The 15,864-nt window shown below is 32.5% G+C and overlaps 1 protein-coding gene and 1 long non-coding RNA gene across 5 annotated transcripts in view; one reads left to right on the top strand and one right to left on the bottom strand.

The window, feature by feature from the left end:
* Nucleotides 1–3,203, top strand: part of LOC116419446 — a 32,932-nt gene extending 29,729 nt beyond the window's left edge. The window contains exon 4 of one of the 2 annotated variants that reach the window (XR_004229759.1): nucleotides 2,855–3,203. This is a non-coding gene — a long non-coding RNA (uncharacterized LOC116419446). The remainder of the gene's footprint in view (nucleotides 1–2,854) is intronic. The other variant, XR_004229758.1, reaches the window with a different exon arrangement.
* Nucleotides 1–15,864, bottom strand: part of CUL2 (cullin 2) — a 101,340-nt gene that overhangs the window by 909 nt on the left and 84,567 nt on the right. For all 3 annotated transcript variants that reach the window (XM_031939682.1, XM_031939681.1, XM_031939680.1), the window contains 4 exons: nucleotides 9,209–9,275; nucleotides 5,047–5,249; nucleotides 3,519–3,620; nucleotides 528–644 (listed from right to left, as the gene is read on the bottom strand). In XM_031939682.1, the coding sequence (XP_031795542.1) occupies nucleotides 528–644; nucleotides 3,519–3,620; nucleotides 5,047–5,249; nucleotides 9,209–9,275 (489 nt within the window). The remainder of the gene's footprint in view (nucleotides 1–527; nucleotides 645–3,518; nucleotides 3,621–5,046; nucleotides 5,250–9,208; nucleotides 9,276–15,864) is intronic.

Genomic DNA, 15,864 nt, shown 5'->3' with positions numbered 1-15,864 from the left:
TTAAGAAAAATTGCTAACCTCTAAGATATTTAAACAAATCTGAAATTTATTCTAAATTAAATTTCATGTAAATAAAACCAAAATAACTACGAATGCATATTTTCTTATTCTGATATTGAAAAACAGAAACCTAATGAAAAATTAATTAGATGGAAGAGATAAGTGGGATTAAAAATTATTAATGACCATCACAAAAATCTGGCACTTGGCTTAGTATAATGTGCTTTTTGAAGTTAATCCTCCTTAAATAATTACTCAGACAAAAAGAACTGTGCAATATAATTTGGTGAGATCAAGGACCATTGGCAAAACTAATCTTGATTATTCAGAATAAGCATTTGTCAATATGTGTGAACAAAAATAATTATTCTCATAAAGAAGCATTTTATGATACTATTGAGACAAATAGTATTTTAAAGAAGAAAACCTAACAGAACCAGCCATATTATACTGTAGCCAAGCAATTAGTGAAAATGAATTTAGCATAGTATAACAATCTTGTATTCTACACTTCCATTTTTCTTTACCTCCTGAATAAGAGCATTATGCCGCAACACTTTTCGAGCTTTCATGATGCGGACTATAGCAGCCTGGAGGTACATTTTCCTGTCTTCATCTACAGCACTTCTGGTCTGCTCCATCTCCTATGTCATCAGGAAAAGATATGGTGATATAGATATAAATCCAGTAAATATTTCAACTTATATTTAACTTTAATTCAAAACTCAATTTAAATTAATGAATAATATTGAAGTTATTTCATGCCTCTCAAAATTATCAATTTCATATTCTCTGGTTATAAAAAATCAAAGCATATCAAAAATTAATTTTCAGAAAGTTCAAGCTTAAGAGTTGTTAATGGGATTTTCTTTCTTTTGGGGTAGAAAATAGAGACAATAGGAAGTACCAGTACAACAAACTTAACAGTGTGAAAAGATTCTTATTTAATGTATATCTGTAATTCATGTAATTCAGTGTTATAAGTATGTCTGTGCATTGAAAAGATAAGTGAACTGTCTACTGTATGTGTCAGGGCAGAACTTGAACCTAAGCCTTCTTGACTTCAGGAATAGCCACCTATTCACTACAAAATTTTTTCTCTTTTTAGCCATACACTTTTGGGGACATTCATTCATTCATTCATTCATTTGATATTTTTCCCCATTACATTAAAACAATTTTTTTACATTTAAAAATTTTTTTCTGGTTATATATGTACATTAATTTTTTAAATACATAATTCTTTATAAATCATGATGGGCGAGAAAAGATCAGAATAAAAGGGAAAAACCCCAAAAGAAAAAAAAAAAGTGAACATAGCATGTGTTGATTAATGTCCAGGCTCCATTTCCTCTTTTTCAAACAATACTTTCTTAAACACATTGCCTATAGAAAATGGGTGCATTATTTTATCACACAGATGAATCATTTTCTAACTCCCTGCTGGTGGCCCCATACAATTCACTTTAATTCAACAAATATTTATTAAGCATATGCTATGTGATAGGTACTATGCTGGGAATAAAATGATGAAAATGAAATAGTCATTGACCTCAAGGAGTTTACATTCAATTGGAGGGCTACAACATGTATGTAAATAAGTAAATCCAAAGTAATTTCAAGAGAGAAAATGTTCATAATAGTAGGAAAGAGGGGGCCTGGAGTAGAGATTAGAAAAAGTTTGATGGGGAATCTAAATTCTTATTTGAATAAATACAGAGATTCTATAAGATAGAAATGAGAAGTTAGTGTTCTTGTATAAGGAAGACCACTTGTAGAGAAAGGTAGAGAGGCAAGTAATGAAATGTTATGAAGAACAGCTAGCAAGGCAGCTTAACTACAATAGAGAGAATGGGAAGGAGGCTAATATAAAATAAGAATGAAAATGCAGGTGGGAATCTTTGTGGAGGACTTTAAATGTCAGACTTGAGTCTAAAGTTTATCCCAGAGACAACAAAGAACTCCTGAAAATTACTGACTGGAGGATAATATGTCCAACCTATATTTTAGAAATAGCTGTATGGAGGAAGTATTGGAGAGAGAAGCCTCTGGAAAGATGGAGGCAAATCAAGAGGCAGACAGAATAATCCTAGTGAGAGGTGAGAGATGCTCAACTAGGATAGAAGCTGAACATAAGGAGAAATGGGTGTTGCTCTAAAAGATGCTCATCACACCCTAGTCTCTCTTTTCCCACTAAAATAGACAAAGCATCAGTACATCACACCACATATCTCTTTTGCAACTCTCTCCCAAAGTAGGGCATGTTGTGACTCATGGAGAAAGGAAAGGATTAAACCAACAAGCATTTATTAAGCGCTTACTATGTGCCAGGATTGTGCTAAACACTTCAGATTCAAAGAAAGGTAAAAACAGTTCCTACCCTCAAGGAATTTAGATTTTAATGAGGATTAATTAAGGCTGGCTCCCAGAAATGATGTGTTTTTATTGCTGTTCTAAATAATAAGAACTAGCATTTATATGGTGCTTTAAAGTTGCAAAGCACATTATAAATATCTCATTTTACCTTTACAAAAACTCTGGGAGATAGCTAATGTGATAGATAATTTTCCCTCTATCGGCTGGTATTATTATCCCCATTCTAGAAAAGGAAACTGAGGCTGAGAAAGAGTTGGATGACTAACACTAGGGTAACACAGCTAGTGAATGTCAGAGGCAGGATTTGAAATCAGATCTTCTGGACTACAGCTCCAGTGTTCTATCCACTACACCACCTGCCTATGTCAGTAGCAAGGGTTTGACTCCAAGACCCCTGACAGTTCCATCACAATCCAAAAGTAGGTCCTTGGTTTTCAGAAGCATTCATCTTTAACAATAGAATTTCATTTTCTTGTAGCCACATAATATATGAGGACCTGCTCACTCTAGAAGTGATGGTAAAGGCAAGCTACCTGGAATCTCATGCACACCCTGAAAAATTTGGAGATTTTGTTTATGAGCTACATGTCAAGAATCACTGGAATGGAAAAAAAAAAAGTCATCTTTATAGTCTTCGGGGCCTAAACAATAAGATTTCATTTATGTAGGGCAATTCAAGAAAATGGTTTTATCTAAAGCAAAAAGATTTTTTTTTAAACTACAGATTAAAGAGCATTCTTATAACATAAAAGGTGTCAACTCTTTTTGAAAGAACTGAGTCATAACACATAAATTAAGAAACAAAGAAGATGAATTATGCAATTATTCTTCCAAAAATTTCAAGTTTGTGGGGAGAATGTATAGAAAAACTAATCATTTTTTAAACTTAAGATAAAAAAAAGATCTTGCCATTTATTTCGGACAATATTTTCTAAAACTATATTACCAAAAGAGAGAGCTACTATTTCAGTTATAGCTTAAATTATAAAGCTAATAATGATACACTGTATATAAAGAATGTGCTTAACATATCATCAATTTAAAAATATAAATACAAAAAGTTATGCATTATGATTTATGCTTTCATTTGCTAAAGTCACCATTAATAGATAAGTTGAGAAAAGTTAAAAAGTAATACTTGCCTGTGGTGTGTCTTTTTGCATTGATGTTGTAATTTTAAATTTTGTTCTTTTACTGCTGAAGTTCATATTTAATGAAAAAGTAGAGTCTGCATCTATGTCTTCCTGTAGTTGGAAAGTATATGTAGTTATAAGTAATATCATCATATAACGATCATGATAAAAATAATTACAAAAATTCAACATAATAACCAAGTACTAAATTAAATTTATTTTACTTTTCAGTTAACAATTCTATTTTATTTATTTCATTTAACAAACTAGTTTATTCTTCCTTGGGTTTACATGTCAATTTGAAGGATTTGATAAATTTAAATTAAAAAAGTTAAAACTATGTAATCCAAGATACCTTAATAAATTAATTTAAAACTCATTTTCCCCTCAGCTGATTCTTTCATTTTATTTTTACTGAATTTAAAAGCAATGTTTAGATTTTGGGTAGAAGATATTTTTAGGTACTTGATGCACATAAACCATCAAATAGCAAAGACTGAAACTTTTATTTTCACAAATGTTGTGAATGCTGCATAAAAAAATGCTAAAAAATAATTATAATAAACATCTAAAAATAATCACCACCACTATGTGGTTGTACTAATATTCCCATAAACACTCAATACCAAGTTCTATTTTAATTTATCTTCTCATAGTGAATTTTTCCTTCATGCTCTATCCCTTTCACTGGTGATATCCCTTTCACATTTTCCCAACAGGTTAAGTGCAGAAGCAAGCCAGTTTTTCTCAAACGAAAGCGATTAAACCAGCTTAAGAATGTTAATTGTCCTTTAAAGTCCAAGAAAGTCAAGTTGATATGGCAAAACTTTTACCAAAATTAAAAAAAAAAAAGCATATGCAGATGGAATTTTCTCATTAAGAGTTAGAAATGCTACCAAGCTACTGTTGGAATTATAGTAAAATGTTTAATATACAAACAAAAATCCACACTTGTATATAATTCCAAAGCATTAGGAATAATGAAACATTTTAAAAGAAATCAACTTGATTTTATTTCAAGTAGTATAGAATATTTGATAATGCATGATTATAGAAAATTCTAATTACAGAATATGTATTATATATAAAAGCATAATTAGCTGATACAACTTTTCATCAAAATATTAGACACCTCAGTAAAATATATCAAGGGGGAAAATTAATTTTTTAGCTTTTAACTTTATCATAAAAACAGAGCACCTGTATTATGTTTCCTCCCAATCTATGAGACACAATCATACCAGACTTACTTTGTAACAGAAACAATAAAACAATAGAAAAAGCAGCATGCAAATTAAAATGAATATATTAATGAAATGTACAAATGCTAATCAATATTTTGAGACCAAACTAAATTTTTATGCTATAAAACCTGTGAAAACATTGTGAAGAAATACTAATAAGTGTGTGTGTGTGTGTGTGTGTGTGTGTGTGTGTAAAATTCCAATTTCCCAGTTATTTTAATGACAAGACCAGAAAGACATAAATGGTAAATGTGACCTAGATTCATAATTTATTCAATTATCATATTACATACCTTTTCTGAATCATGGTTAATCATTTTCACATCAAGTAATGATTTGATAGTTTTTGCCAATTCCTTTTCATTCATCTGTGTGATGTCGTGAAGCTCTTTGAAACTGACAGTTTCGCTATTATTAAAAGCAAGTAGTACTGCCATTTGGTATGTTGTCACCATGGCCACATAGGGTTTGGACAAATAATTCATTTTAACTTCACCTGCAATTAGGATAAAAATAACCATTGTTATGAAGTATCAGGTGGTCCCAAATCAATTGGGCATAATTTATAGTTTCATAATTTCTCCTCAAAAAGGGGAAAAAATGTTTGGTTAAGTTATTCTATCAGAATGTTTTTTTTTTCCCCCAGTGGTCATCAAATAGTAGATAACATCAAACATTCCAAGATAGTCGTTTAAAGTAATTCATAAAACACACTTAAGATGGCAATAATAAACTTTTTTCCTGTGATATATAACGTTTGCTTTCTAACATGAACAAATAATTTATATAGATTGCTATCCTTTGGAGTATCAAAATATTGTTCAAGGGCATCTCATCAAAATCAATGATGATTTTCTTATTATTACTTCTTTGAGAAAATAAGTAGGATCCAGATCTATGATTTCATAGATGCAGAGTCACAGAGAAACCCTGTCTTCTATCATAGATCAGTACTATCCCACAATTTAAAGGTTTAGAGAGTTTTCTGGGGCCATGAGAGTCTCTTACTAATTTTAGAGGTCTTAGAATTATTTGAGGAGGACCCTGAAGGTCAGGAAGAATTATACAAGTTCTGACCATCTGATCTAAAGATTTTCATTTTGAAAAAAGGTAATGATAAAACATAAACATGCCAGGATATTACTTAAGTTCTTTTCCCTTATAATCCAAAGACCCATACTGGTTCTTAGGCTATCAATGTTCTATTGATTCTGAACTCAAATAAGCTCAAAGTACCACTGGTCCTCAAAATTCTAGTGAAGAAGATTCACAAGGGAAGATCATTGGATTTGGAGTCAGAACACTCAAGTCCATGTCCTAATACTGCCTCTGTGTGAACTTCAGCAAATTATTTCACTATTATCTATGCCCTCAGTTTCCTTACTTATAAAATTAGGCAGTAGGACTAGACTATATCTAGACCATATCTCTGAAATCTATGGTCTTATGGAGGGTCAATTCTGGGCTTGTATTGTTATGATTCATTACAAAGTCACAATCAATACAGATAGACTACAATTGATTAGATATGTCCACCAAAAAAAAAAAAAAAAAAAAAAAAAAAAGTTCTTGGACCCTAGAATTATCTCAAGTACTTTGGAACCAATTTAGCCTCAGGAGTATGTGCCAAGGTCACAAAAGTCACTCTCACTTGTGATTTAAAAACTGCCAAATTACAAATTGTTCCAGTGCCCCCAAGTGGTTCAAAAAAAGAACTAACTTTAGGATAAATGTCATGTAATGAATCCATCTGCAGTTTGAAACTTTTCCCCCCTCTCCCTCCCGCCAGTGTGGATATTCAATATCTAGTTATGTATAAGTGGAGAGTCACAGCAACATCTGATGACAGGAAAAGAGGAAGACTATATTTTCTTTCTTTCCTCTCTTTCCCTTTCAAATTAATGGATGATCCCAACACAATATTATTCTCAGTCTCTGTTAAAAACTGTTTGCTGCTCTCTCCTATTTTTCTTTATAATAAAGCTGTTTAAGCCAGAAGCCTTCAAGTCCATAATAAGAACAAACCTAGTGCAAATGGAAAACAATAAGGAGAATATTGAGGCGCTTTTCCCTCTCACTGAATGCTAAAAAGACCACTGAGAGCAAACCACAATACACTTAAGAGAGTAAAAAGCAAATTAGACTGAACTAAGAAAAGGTTTTTCAGAACACATACCAATAGCTAATTTGCTATTGGTCTAGAACTATGTTACAAAACATAATTAAATGATACTATGTACAAAAAGCAAGTCTGATGAATTTTGAACTTCTTCTATTGGATTATTATCTAAAATGCTCAAAAGGACTCACCATTCTGAGGTTTATTTTTGCTTTAAGCTTTTATCACTACAGAATTTATCCATGCAATATCTTGTGACTTCTCAAAATAAGTATGTAAATTTATTGCTATTTGAGTTGAAGTTCTGTTCTTTCACATTTCCTCGTGGATTTTTAGCATGTTAAATATTGACTTAGTATAAGAATATAAGAATGTATCTGTCACAGCATTTAGTACATCTTGCATGTGACAATAGCTCAATAAATGTGGAATTAAAATAAAAATCAAAATGTAAATTCATAATGCCAGTTATGTCTTTGTTCCCAATATCAAAATGATAAGTTCAAAAATATATTATGAAGTTTAAAATTAAATAAAAATAAAACCATACTAATGCTTATGGCTATTAAAATTGTGTGGAATCATAGACATAGAGAAATGCCAACTAAATGGACACTCAATAAGAACAGTAATCATGTCCTCTGTGTACTCCACAAGATATCACACACCTAACCTCTTGAATGAAAGATAAAATAATAGAATTCAAAATGTACTGCTGAAATTATAAACTGTATCCCTTCAATTACAAATTAGGTAAGGAAATAATTATTTTAGTATCAATGATGAAGAATTTAGTGTAATGGTAATTATCTGGATTATACTCTTTCTGTAATTATATCTAATAAAAATATAATGCCTATATGCATTCATTCCTTAAAAAGTTAAAGAACGTATTTCTGTACCCAACACAAACCGTGTCCAGGGAAATCTTAGCAAATGCCCAGTGGTGTTTATACTTCTGTCAGGCTGCCACAATTTAGTGCTGTGAGACCACACTTCCTTCTATTCTTGCTCTGCTCCATAACCTGGGTTACCCGAGTATGCTAAGTAACTGAGTCTGCTCGCTGTGTCTATGGGGCGGCTGACACAGGAAAGGAACTGGGCGACTGCGGAGCGCGACCCGAGAGAAAAGCCATAGCTACAGCTCTACAACTACTGCTAATGTACCCCATCAACTTGTTTTTTGTCCGCCCCCCCCCCCCCCCCCCCCGTGACGAAGCCAGCGGGCGCGGATCTGAATTGCTGACGGTCAGGAAGCAGGCAAGTCAGTTATGGAAACCCTGAGCAGCTACTCAGCTACTTTGTTGGTTTCAGGAGAGTGCCGCCTAGCGGGACGCCCAGAAATTGCACCCTTTTCGGTAGGCTTCAGGAAGGCAGAGAGGAGCCAACTTGAGACACTGCACAGCCCCAGGGAGGTAGCGCGAGCTAGAGAGAGAGCTGGCCTCCTCTGCCCTGTACGGGCTGGGTAATGCTCGGGAAAGTCACTTAACCATTTACGCTCCGGCCCAGACACAGGTGTTAAACACACACAGCCGCACCACGACTGGAATCAGACGGAAAGGTAATTGGGAAATATTTGACAAAACAAAAACACAACGGAATTTAGGTGACATTGAGATGTGGTTTTCTAAATCAACAGCAGCATCCTTATGGTGGGTTAGTGTCCCCACTACTTGACTTTGACATCACTGATGAGGCCTGTCTCTAAAAGTGTAAGCTGAAGAGGATGTGCTTTGCTGGAGGGAGTTTCCTTCTCTGGAAGTTCCCAATGCTGATGAAATCAGAGCCAGTCCCTACTCCATCCTCAAAAGGCTGAGGCTATTTTTTGCCTTTCTTTGTATTCCTAGTGCTTAGCTCAGTGTCTAGTATGTGGTAATTATTTTTAAAATGCTTGTTGACTATATTTATACTTCAATTTCACCACTGATAAACTGACACAGAATTGAAGGGGGAACCCCTCATGATGGATTGAAGGTACTGAATGAAATATAAATATCTGGACCTGAAAAACGTACAAATTTGTTTTGTGGGCAAGAGAGAAAATAGTTTTTTGCTTATTGAAAGGAATTACATTTTAAAATATAGTTGAAAGAAGAAAAGTTGGATGTTATAACAGAAATGAAACTGTTACTCTACAAATGTGAATAGTTTAATAATCAGAATTATCCACAAAAGGAGAATAGGATGCCTCTTTCTCCAAAGGTATTGAAATGAAGCTTGTAGAACAACTAGCGAATATTGTAACAGACACTCAGGTTGGATTAATTGGCCTCTGAGGTCCCTTCCAATTCACAGATTCTGTGAGTTTATTATGCCAGAAATAATCTATACTTTACCTGTACAAAGATAATGTAACCATGTGAGCTTCCTTCCACTGAAATGCTGACTGTAAAATAATTCAAACTGTAAAACAAAACAAAATTTCAAATTAATTTCAGCAACTATAAGTTACAGATAAAACAAGTTTATTCTCATTCTATTAGTGTCTTAAAATTTGTTATTCCTTTGGTTCAGAAACTTATAGTCAATGATTCTTCACAAGCTGAACAAAAATTTAAAATATTTCTGGTGTAATTAAATATCCATTACTTTGTGTTTACAGATCAGTTTTTAAAATGTTTAATTAAAAATATACAAATCAATACAAGTGGAAAGCTTGTATATATTTGTGTCACTTGTAAGGTAACCCCCTAGCTTTTTTTACTATATTGAAATAAATCGCTATTAAAAGTGAACCAATACTTCAGAATACTGCCTTTTACAATTCTCATTTTTAAATGCTTCTGAATTAGCAACCTTATTCATTGAATAAAGTTCTATTTCAATACCATATCATGGCATAGAAGTTAAAGTAGATTCTTGAAGGCTGTATCAATGTAGCATAAATTGTGGCTTGTTTTATCAAGCTACAAAAATTCTGAGTATGAGATTCTATGTCTTTTGCTGAAGAATTACAATAACTCCTTTTGGGAGTGGGATCCAACTTATAAAGACCATCTATTAAGGTACAGAGAGATTATCATCTTCATCAGTAGATCAAGTACACAAACCAATGAAATCCTAGATTTCCTAAAGTTAAACACCAACTTTAATAGTGTATGAATATAGATTTTAAATTTATAATTACATTTTAAGTATTTCCTAGTAAAAATCAGTTTGACTGTAATTAAAAACATTTAAGTCTACATTTTTAATGAGATGGTATATAATAACCCATATGAAATAGAAATATAAATAACTTCTGAAAACAAAATTTCACCTTTACTCTTTCATGAAAATCATGTAATCATGATTTGTTTTACTATTTCATTAAATGCATGAATCAAATCAAATTTTTTTTAAAATCAGTAAAATCAGTATTACTTAAACATGAATAATGTGATGAATGCAGTTTACATACCAGATCTATACTTATTCTTGAATCAACTCCAGACATCACTATCAATACTTAAAAATATTTTATTCTGAATTTTACAAATACCCCAAAATGACATTTCCATATACATCATTTAACAGAAAAGGACCTATATGAGAGCTTGGGAATTTCTATATATATAGCTTGCTAAGTATCTGCTTTATAGAAACATGAACAAACTGCCTGTTCTAAGAATTCAGAATACCAAACTCACAAATTCTCCTCAGACTGCTGCTCTTGCTTGCTGAACTCTACTTTCTCTTGCCAATGAGAAATGCTACTGGCAGGTGGGCCAGCTAATTGTATGTTTTACATTCTGATCTTAACTCATATGTTACTGAAAAGTATTTAGCAGTCCTACGGCTGAGGCAGCATTCATCATCACCTGCTCCAAATCAACAACCAGCATGTTTAATCACCCACTCTACAACAAATGGAAACTGGTTGTCACAAAGACAATGAGCTTTCAATCACTAGATCAAACATTTGCAAAATTGCCCTAAAAGGAAACATTAAGAAATGTCTAGGGGTCCCAATGAAATTAAGCTGTAACTCTTCAAGTAAGGACTTATAGTGTATCCTAGTTTAAAAAGATAAGATTTTGACCTTGAAACTTTTAAGCTGAACATAGCACCAACAATTTTAAATGTCTTAAATTAACGTATTTCTAAAAACCTTGGCAAAACAAAGCATTCTTTATCAAAAGTCTAAAGACAATTTTAAAAGGTCTTCAAAATTATTTAAATGGAAAGAGGTTTAAATTATATACCACTATAACTCTTTTGAAGCCATCTACCATGCAGTATATTATCCCTATTTTACTGGACGTAGCATAGTATTCTTTTTTGTTTTTTTTTAATTTAATAGCCTTTTATTTACAGGTTATATGCATGGGTAACTTTACAGCATTAACAATTGCCAAACCTCTTGTTCCAATTTTTCACCTCTTAACCCCTACCCCCTCCCCCAGATGGCAGGATGACCAGTAGATGTTAAATATATTAAAATATAAATTAGATACACAATAAGTATACATGACCAAACTGTTATTTTTCTGTACAAAAAGAATCAGACTCTGAAACATTGTACAATTAGCTTGTGAAGGAAATCAAAAATGCAGGTGGGCATAAATATAGGGATTGGGAATTCAATGTAATGGTTTTTAGTCATCTCCCAGAGTTCTTTCTCTGGGCGTAGCTGGTTCAGTTCATTACTGCTCCATTGGAAATGATTTGGTTGATCTCATTAGCATAGTATTCTTAATAAATTAGGTATTTGATAAGTTTTCATTAATGATAGGACAGAAAAAATTAGTTTTTATGGCAAAATTTTATTTGAAGTTTAAAGACAAAACTCATTGTTAAAGGAATTAAGAAAATTGATAAACTCTAAAGCAGGGGTTCTTATCCCTTTTGTGTCATGGACCCCCTTTTCTTAGTTTACTAAAAAACCATGGAACTCTTCATAGTATAATTTCTTAAGTGCATAAAATCAAAACATGTAGAAATTCCAAAGGAAACCAATTACACTGAAATAAGTAAGAGGATTGCTTTTTTTTTTTTTTTTTGGTAAAGTCCACAAACACCAGTTTAAAACTCCCTGCAAAAAGAAATGTTAAGACTTATAAGAAAGATGGTATTATGTGAGGAATAATTTTGCAATTCTAACAGTAATCTAGTAATGATGGGATAAATCCTTATAGAAAAGAAAAGCCTTGCAAATTTAATGGATGAGCATTAAATAGAACTCAAAAAATTTGAAAATGTTCTCACAAAGAATCCCTTTATAATTTTTGAGTTTGATAGAAGGCTCAACTTTTCTGTAACATTCAGGTCCATGAATCATATGCCTATGCTCAAAAATCACAACAGTAAAGATCACTTTTAAAGTAAATGTAACTTTAATCAGTTCTGATTTGAGACCAACATTTCAAAAACAGAGTGGAATTAAATAAAGGTATACATTTTCATGAAGCAAATTAAACAAACATAAATGCTGGATTTTCATTTCAATTTAAATGGGAATTACTGTTTTACAGTGTCAAAAGGAAAAACTTCTAACGATGTTTAATGAAAACAAGTAAAGAGGTTCTCAATGTGAGGTGTAAATTTTAACACTGAAACAGACATTAGAGACCACCATCTCCTTCATTTTATAAAGGAAGAAATAAAGGCTCAAAGAGGTGATGATTTGTTGTACATAAATAGAAATTATGGGAATATAAAACTATTATTGAAAATCATTTAACAGAATACTTGTCCCTTTGCCATGTAGTGTTTATTGGTATAAACAACACCTTATGAAACAAAAGACTTAAATAATGAAAAGTGAAATGATGATGTTTCCTTCCACCCTCTGTGTTAAAACAGTAATAAACATTTGGCATGAATGCTCTTTTAAAAAATCTAATATCTATAAGATGAATGTTAATAAAAACTATAATCAAAGTCCAAGCCAACCTCTACTAGATTACCCCTCAAAGTAGCAAAATTCTGGTTGTGTACAGTTCTACCTGGTAGGAAACAAATTAGATTTTCCACAATCTCCACTCATGCTAGTTCCAGACTCTCTAACAACACAGATTTGAGTCTCTGGATCTAAAGAGCATAATCAGACTCTCTAACAACACAGATTTGAGTCTCTGCTTTTTCCAAATGATAAATATCATCAAGTAATGAAGACATCTGACTCTTGATGGCATCATTCAATTGACATTGTCCTCTCCAAAGTTACTAGTAATCTCTTAATTGCCAAAACTGAATGTCTTATCTCACTCTTTCTCAACTCTTTGCACCCTTTAACAGAGTTTGCCATCTCCTCTATGCTTCATAGTTATCTCAAACTCAACATGTGCAAAACAGACTACCTTCCATCCTCCCATATCACTTATGCTTACAACCTTTATATAATTTTCAGTTCCTCATACTCACTAACCTTATATATACAAACAGTTGAAAAATCTTGTTTCCATATACACAGAATCACCCAAATGCCTTCATTCCACTCACTGAGCACCCTAGTATAGGCCCTATTCACTTTCACTTAGACTATTGCAATACGCTTCTAACTGGTCTCCCTCCCTCATGTCTTACCACTTCAGTCCATCTTTTCCTCAGCTGCCAGTATTTTTTTTTTTTTTTAACAAAGTCTAACCATGTGGTGCAGTGGATAAAGCATCAGACTTATAGTCAAGAAGACCCAAGTTCTAAATGAGCCTCAAACATTAGGCTGTGTGACCCTAGGCACTTAGCCTCTGCCTATTCAAGCTTCAGTTAATATAAAATGGGAACAATAACAGTATCTATCTCCCAGGGTTGTTATGAAAATCAAATGAAATAATATTTGTAAAGGGCTTAGCACAATGCCTGGTACAGGGTCAATGCTTTAAAAATTATTTCTTTCCTTCCAGAATCAAAGACAAAGTCCTCTGGATTTAATCTTATAAACTGGACCCTTCCTATATTTTCTCCTCTCCATTCACTCCAAGATTTTGTTACAGTGGCTTCCTTGCTATTCCTCAAATATAATTCCATCAATATTACTGTTCTGTAAGAAATGACCAACAGGATGATTTCAGAAAGGCCTGGAGAGACTTACACGAACTGATGCTGAGTGAAATGAGCAGGACCAGGAGATCATTATATACTTCAACAACAATACTAGATGATGACTAGTCCTGATGGATCAGGCCATCCTCAGCAACAAGATCAACCAAATCATTTCTAATGGAGCAGTAATGAACTGAACTAACTATACCAGAAAAAGAACTCTGGGAGATGACTAAAAACCATTACATTGAATTCCCAGTCCCTATATTTATGCACACCTGCATCTTTGATTTCCTTCACAAGCTAATTGTACAATAATCAGACTCTGAATTCTTTTTGTACAGCAAAATAATGTTGTGGTCATGTATACTTATTGTGTATTTAAGTTATATTTTAATATATTTAACATCTACTGGTCATCCTGCCATCTAGGGGAGGGGGTGGGGGGAGGTAAGAGGTGAAAAATTGGAACAAGAGGTTTGGCAATTGTTAATGCTGTAAAGTTACCCATGTATATATCCTGTAAATTAAAAGGCTATTAAATAAAAAAAAAAAAAAAAAAAAAAAACAAATATAATTCCATCTCCAGATCCTGCGTCTCTGCATCCATGTCTTGGATACTTCGAATTGTTGTTGTTGTTGTTGTTGTTTTAATATGATCTACAATCAAACCAATACTATATTTATGTAATTGATTTTTCTTTTGAATCTCCTATTTTGACCATTATATCTCATCTTGTTTCAGCTCATTGTTTGAGCCTATCAGGATTTTTATTTGTATTCTGATGACCATGCAATAGGATCAATTATCTTTTCCACATTAGTGTTGCTTTTTCTATTATCTTTTAGAAAAATATTGACAAGGATCATGTCAAAATCTTACTGCATTAGTACTATAGGTCTTCCTCCAGGTGACAAATTCATTAATCAACTATGAATAAAATTTATCAACTAAGACTTGCCTGTACTATTTATGATCTGGTCCATACTTCCTGATCTTATTCATAAGAATACCATGAAAGATTTTGCTAAATAACTTCCTGACACGCAGATACATATTTTATAGCTTTGCTTCAAGAGAATTTAATAACCTCATCAAAGAAGAAAATGAGGTTAGCTTGGCATAATTTGTCTCAGTGATGACTTTCTTTTTTTAAGAGCTCACTAACCATGCTTTACAATCCAGACCAAAATTTTGGCTGGAAACTGGTTTCAAGCTGACTAGTTAAGTTTTCAAAAAACACTTCTGTTTTCTTTTTGAAAATTAAAGACATTTTGTTTTTCTGCTGTTCTCCATAATCCCTCAAAGGTTATTGGTAATAGCTGAGTGACCACATTTGTAAATGCTTTGATGAATCTGGACCTTGACAGAGAGATTTAGAGTCATTTAAAGAAGATAGATATATTCTTTCACCTCAACTATACCTAAGGTTTCCCATTCTTTTTAAATGGAATTTCTTTATCTCTTGCTGTTGAGCTTTGCCAGTAAAAGATAAAAATGCTTGTGATTTTATGTGGATTTATTTTATATTCTACAACTTTGTTAAAGCTGTTAATTACTTCAAGTAGTTTTAAATTTTATTCCTCAGTAGTTTCTATATTATCTCACTACAAAGAGTGATACTTTATCTTCTTTATCTATTCTAATTCCTTCAATTTCGTTTTCTTCTCTTATTGCTAAAGCTAATATTTCTAGTACAATGCTGAATAATACTGGTGATAATGGATACTTTTGTTTCACTCCTGATCTTACTGGAAAGACTTCAAGTTTATTTCCATTACAGAAAATGTTTGTTAATGGTCTTACATGTTATTTATCATTTTTCCTATTATTCATTATATCATTATTCCTATGCTTTCTAGTGTTTTAAAATAGGAATTGGTGCTGTATTTCGTCAACAGTTTTTCCTGCAACTATTGAAATAATCATGATTTCTGTTGATTATGTTATTGATATGGTCAATTATGCTGATTGCTTTCCTAATATTGAAACAGTCTTGCATTCCCAATTCTTTTAAACCATATTTGT

Source organism: Sarcophilus harrisii, chromosome 5 (genome assembly GCF_902635505.1).
Source record: "Sarcophilus harrisii chromosome 5, mSarHar1.11, whole genome shotgun sequence".
Lineage (NCBI taxonomy): Eukaryota > Metazoa > Chordata > Mammalia > Dasyuromorphia > Dasyuridae > Sarcophilus > Sarcophilus harrisii.
Note: the sequence above shows the minus strand (reverse complement) of the source record. Positions and strands in the feature narration are given on the sequence as shown.